At 36.7% G+C, this 6,374-nt stretch overlaps 1 protein-coding gene across 1 annotated transcript; it reads left to right on the forward strand.

Moving 5' to 3' along the window:
• Positions 1 to 550: 550 nt before the first annotated feature.
• On the forward strand, positions 551 to 3,965 carry LOC102511066 (E3 ubiquitin-protein ligase RLIM). The gene is made up of 2 exons (XM_006193619.2): positions 551 to 849; positions 2,329 to 3,965. Exons 1-2 carry the CDS (start codon positions 606 to 608, stop codon positions 3,963 to 3,965), a joined length of 1,881 nt encoding a protein of 626 aa, XP_006193681.2. The 5' UTR covers positions 551 to 605.
• The last annotated feature ends 2,409 nt before the right edge of the window (positions 3,966 to 6,374 follow it).

The following is a 6,374-nucleotide window of genomic DNA, read 5'->3' on the forward strand; positions in this document are numbered from 1 at the left end:
TTTGTTTGCTTGTTTGTTTGTTTGTTTGTTTTAAACAGAAGATTGAGGGATCATATAATGTAGATGAAGCCATTAAAAGTTAAAAGGGAGAAGACACACTAAAGAGATTCAACTAGGGCCCTGGTAAATTATCAAAAATTGTGGATTTTCTTAGTGAGAGTTTATGATTTGAGGAATTCATGAGGAGAAAAGACAGAGGTCCCTAGCCTGAATAAGCCTCCTGAAAGCCTGAGAATGGGCTCATGTCGCGGAAGCGAGTTTAAGGATGGTGTTCTGTACATTATAAACCCTCACAAATATCGGCTGGCTTTGAATGACGTGACACCTAACCTGAATCCAGCCTCTACTTAGTAACAAAGGGAAAGATAATGGATGCCTAGGAAATGCCTAGAAAGCACAGGATTGAGGCAGGTTCCAACCACTGTCTCACCAGAAGCTGTGGTACTGAGGTAAGGGAAAGAGAAGCGGGAGGAACATATGCGGCTGGGGATACGACTCAGTCGGATGCATATGCGGACACTCCAACGGAAGTAAAAAGTGAAGAAACGGAAATACGGTTCAACAGTGTGTCGTGAAATTCAGATAATTTTCCACTTTTCATCAAGATGCAGAACTATGATTCCAACGATGAAGGAGACGGAGCTTCAGCCCAGTTCAGAAGTCAGATGGACCAATTAGTTCGGGAAGAAGATTTCTACCGATTCGTAAATAATCTGAGTGAAGAAGATTACAAACTTATGAGGGATAACAATTTGCTAGGCATCCCAGGTGAAAGTACAGAAGAAGAGTTGCTGAGAAGACTTCAACTAATTAAAGAAAATCCACCACAAAAGTCAGATGAAAACACAGGTATATTTTGTTTCAGGGGGAATACAATGGGTTGAATAAGGAATTTTGTAATAGAAAGGACGGGCCAAAGATTATACACAAGCGGCATAAATTAATTTTGTAAGTAACGTCTGATTGAAAAAAAAAAAAAAAAAAGAACTGGCATTTACTTGATTTTTGGTGAGAATGTCAAGGTTTGTTTTTTCCCTGATTCACACTTGGGTCTTTAATTGGGAAACAGTGCAAAATAGTCTATTGGTATTTTTCTTGGTTTTTCCACTTCAATTAAAAGTCCCTCCTTCTTCCTGAATTATCTTCCAAATAGATGTGTAAAAAAGCAAAAAGAAATATTTCATATTCTAATCAAGTGGTTCTCAACTGGGGGAAATTTTGCCCTCCCCCACCCCAGGGGACATTTAACAGTATCTAGAAATAAGTTTGGTCACAGGTGAGGCATGGCTGTTACTAGCATCTAGTGGGCAGAGGCCAAGGATGTTGCCAAATATCCTACAATGCAAGGATAGCTCCCCAAAACAAAGAATTGTCCAGCACCAAAATGTCACCAGTGCTAAGTCTGAGAAACCCTGCTCTAACCTCAGGTCTGATACCTTCTCTCCCAGTGTGAAGTAGAGAATTTTACTATCTAATGAAGAGAATACTATAATACTTTGGTTCTTGAATATGGTCTTCTGTGTACCATGCTAGGTTCATTCTATTCATTTAATCTGACCTTCAATTCAATGTCAATTCAGAATCTTGGTAACATTAAGTAGTATTCAAAGTTCAAATACTTTTAAACCTATAAAACTTGTTTAAGAATGTGAAAACAAATATATGTATGTATATGCATGACTGGGACATTGTGCTGTATGCCAGAAACTGACACATTGTAACTGATTGTACCAAAATAAAAAAAAATTTTTTAACTTGTTTATATTTGGGCAATAATCTTACATTAAAAAAGTATGCATATTTATATTTATTTTTTGATTACATAATAATCAAAAGCACTTAAGTCAAAGGCCTAGAAGTAGTAATGTTGGAGACTAATGAGAATTAGACAATAACGTAAATTGAACTAAAATACTAGCACTGTACCTTAACTAGTGTTTACTTTGTTTAATTGTATTAGTGTTTTGATGGTGGACTGAAAAAGTATTGTCCCTTGACATTCCTGCCATGTGGTACACAGGGCTGTGTATATGATGAAATATTAAATTCCTCCAGATTCTCTTTTAAAATTTGTTCTAAGTTTATCTAGGATTAGCTCATTCTTTTCAGATGGAATTGAAACTTTCCTGCCTTTATTTATAAATCTAAACAGTGTAGTTTATAAAATACTAACACTATAAATGTCAAATTGATTTAAAACATCTGAGTATTTAAGTTCTCATTTTTTGTTTGCTTCTGAAACAAAGTTTCAGAGTGCTATTTTATGATGGTTCTAATTTTGATAGTTTCTTTATGCCCCCCTTGTTTTGTTGTTATTGTTGTTAACAGGTATAGAAGACTCTTCAGATGATATGTCTAGTGATGACTCCCTAATATACTTGCTTAACTGTTATGACGAAACTGAAGATGTGACAAGCGAACAAAGAGAAAATCAATCTTGGAGAGAAATGGGCCAGATTAATCCAAATAGTGATGATTTCAGATTCAATCTAGAAGTAAATTTTAACCTTAACAATGGGAGCCAAAATCCAGAGAATGAATATGTAGCATCTAGAGGAGAAAATATGGAAAACAGCCAAAGGCAAGGAGAAAACCCACAATCTGAATCATTATTTACAAGACCATCTAGATCAGAACAAAGTACAAGTGAAGCATTAATGGAAGTCCCACCTACCAGAAGTCAGAGAAGAGCAAGAAGTTGGACCCCAGACCATCGGAGAACTAGAGCAAGAATTGAAAGTAGGACACCTCCAAATTCACCGAGGGAAATTTTACAAAGATTTCATCATGATATTTCATCTCTGACTTCTGAGCAGCCTCTGGTAAATGAGACTGAGAGATTTTCTAGAGCTGAGTACCATGAAACATTGCGACAGCAAATAACTGGACTTGAATTGCAAAATAGGGATCTTATTGATACTTCTAAAACAAGGAATGCCATTCATGGAGAATGTTCTCCAGACACAAGCAGCAATAGTGAGTCTTGGGGATTTAGAGAAATAAATCCAACCATACCCTTCAACCTTGAAGTAGGGCAAGTTTATCCTGGAGTATATTCTCAGAGAGGCAGCATAGCTAGTAGAACATCTGAGACACCAAACAACACCGTCACTTTAGAAAGTGAACAAGGAGGACTGAGGCATATGTTTTCACATTCCGAGCAGGCACATGTGAGAGCTTATGTTAATACCATCAGTAATCCCATTCATAGAATTTTAAATACTACTTTAAATGATACAACATTTGTTCCAATTCAGAGCACGTCAAGACAGCCAATGACAGAATTTAGTGACTCAAGTAACCTCATGGAGAGTGACAGTAATTTAGAGCCTAACATCTCACCTCCAAGTGAAAACACGGAAAGGGCAGAGTCACCAAATGGAAGAGATGGTTCTAATGGTAGTAATAGTAGATCTGATTCCAATTCAAATCCTAGCTATGATTCCCATTCAAGTTCAACACTGATTTCTAGTTCAAGCTCCAATTATATGTCTAGTTCTGGTTCTAGTCCTATTTCTGATCCCAGCTCAAATGATGCAAATCCAGAAATTAACTCACTGATATTTGAAGGCAACGAAGAAAGAAGCTTATCATCTGGCTTATCAACAGTGGCCAGGCGAGAGAGTAGACAAATGACCCCAGTAATATTTGATGAAAGTGACTCTTGGCCCTCCCTTAATCTGGACCAGATTTTCTTCTTAAATGATGATGATCTATACCAACCTACAGGACTCAGCAACGCACAGATCGACAACTTGGCTGTAACATCTTTCAGTGAAAATGATGCATTAAAAGCCTGTAGCATTTGCATTATGGAGTACACAGAAGGCAACAAGCTTCGCATCCTACCTTGCTCCCATGAATATCATGTTCACTGCATTGATCGCTGGCTGTCTCAGAACTCTACCTGTCCTATTTGTCGTGGGCAAGTAGTGGATTCCAGTGAGAGAGAAAATTCTAACTAAGATCTGGATTCTCAGCTACGTACAGTGTTATAGTGATGGACAAACAATAGTCCTCATTCCATTTTTGGAGTTATGCTTAAATACAACAACCTGAGTCTAATCTAAATCTGAATCTGTATGTAACAATCTGAACTGAATAATTGATTCCTGAAGGAATTATTGGACTTTACCCAATTTCTGTTCTAGAATAAAAGGAAATATTAAAAAGCCAAACAATATTATCCCATTTGACAGTAATAGTGAATTTCACACCATAGCAGTTCACTGTATTTCAGTAGAAACTTAGCATGTACACTGGGATGGAATGTTCCTGTTTCTATGAGAGAAATGTCTTAATGTTGGTCTCTTAATAAACAGACTAACTAAAGTGTGTAAAGGATGAAGGGAAACCAAGAAATGATGAAGTATCTCGAGGCTAGCAACTATGAGAAGCCAGTGTTATAGCCACTAGGCTTGTAGGGGCATAGAGAGATAGTAGTTTCTGCAAGCCAGAATGTCTTATAGTGGTAGTAGAAGGCCATCCAACAAGAGCTGTAACCTTAGACAATGGCAGCCACTGCCAACTTAAAAGTTTGTAAGGGGTGAGGGGTGGTCATGGAAATAAATACCATTAACTTTTTTTCCTCCTGAGTTGTCATTTCTTGTGAATAGTTCACATTAGCCAAACCCAACTTGAAGACACAGAGGGACTGGTTGATAAAGCTGATAAAGGTCAGCCTCCTGGAATCAGGGTAGAGAAGGATGGGGAATAGATCAGAAAAGCAAACAGAGACCATCTACCACAACCAGCATTTCTAACTCTCTTCAAGCCCAGTCTGTGTATGCTTTCTTGCCTCTTCCCCTTGCTCTACATTCCACTCTATGACTCAGCTCTTTACAACTCTATTTTCCTTTCTACTCAGATCTTGTATCATAGAACAAGTACACTTCATCTTCACAAGTGATAAGATGACAAACCCTTAGAACTTAATTACTTTTCTCTTAAACATGTCACATTTTGGTTTGCTGTGGTTGTAAACAATTAAGGAAAAAGGGCAATTATAAGTATTTCTTTAATTCTTGCTTCTTAAGTATACTCAAGTTCCAATTTCTTTTTACATATTAGTTTATTCATATAATTTTTTTAAGATTATTTCTTAATATGTATGACTTTGAATCTTTGTGTGAATGATCCAAAGTAACAAAATGCTGCTTAAAGCCTCCCAAGTTGCAATATGAGAGCCTTAAAGGTAAAACCTGAGTTCAAAAACATGCCTACATAGTTCAGTTCTGTCTTCAGTAAAACTACTACCCAAAACCATGATTATTTAAAATCAAAATTTAGGTCATTCTTCCTTCGAGTCTAAACATATTAAAGAATTTTTCTCCTAATTCAATCTGAAAACTATTTTTTTTTTGGGTATATTGGCCAGTCTAGCAAATTTGGCTTAAAAATTTCAATCCTGGTTTAGGTGAGAGTACACCTAAAGCAATAATCATAAATTTTGTACAGTGTGAAACCTATACAAATGTAGACCATGTTAAGTATAAATCTGCTCTAAAAATTTAAAGTCAGAAACATCACTGACCTTTTTTTTCAATGTGAACTGCTGGCAGCCACAGTATTTGCACATAACTATAAAATATAGACGGGAGTGGGAGTGAAGTTTTTTAATACATCTTTAAGCTAGCATATTTTTCACACAGAAGTTATTTGCATGGCCAGAAATGAAGCCTTAGATCAAAACTCAGAAATTTACATTAAATTCTGAAATTTTTTGAATATTCTGATTTTTATGAAATATTTCTGAAACCAGATATACTTCATTTAGAGTAAAATAATTATAATAGTACTTGGCTTTCATACTATCCTAAGAGGTTCCAGCCTTCCAAAGAAAGATTATTGCTTAATTAATGCTTCAGTACATTCACATACAAGTTCTGTGGTAGACAGAATTCTAAGATGATGCCCAATGATCCTTGTATTAGACCCTCCCCTTGAGTATGAGACCTCTGACTGTGATAGAATATCATTTCCATTATTAGATTATGATATATGGCACAGTTGACTGGGAGATTATCCAGAATAGGCCTGACCTAATCAGGTGAGCAATTAAAAGGCACAGAGAGGACTCCTAATACAGATAAGATGGTTCGTCCTCCTCTCTTCCTGCTCTCCCTTTATAAGTACAACATTATATACCAGAAATAAGAAGAGAAAACCAAAGGAAATCTCTGAAAGATCTAAAGAAGAAGGTAAATTGGCTAGGGACCCTTAAAATGGATGAACAACTTCATGGCAGGGCACTTTATGATCCTCTACCAAAAGAAAGGTGACCCAGACCCAGCATTTCCTAACTCCCAACTTAGTAACAGGAAGTGACACAAATAGGCTCTTCCCCTATCACATGGGAATCCCACAAACACCAG

The sequence above is a fragment of the Camelus ferus genome, chromosome X (genome assembly GCF_009834535.1).
Source record: "Camelus ferus isolate YT-003-E chromosome X, BCGSAC_Cfer_1.0, whole genome shotgun sequence".
In the NCBI taxonomy this organism is placed as follows: Eukaryota; Metazoa; Chordata; class Mammalia; order Artiodactyla; family Camelidae; genus Camelus; species Camelus ferus.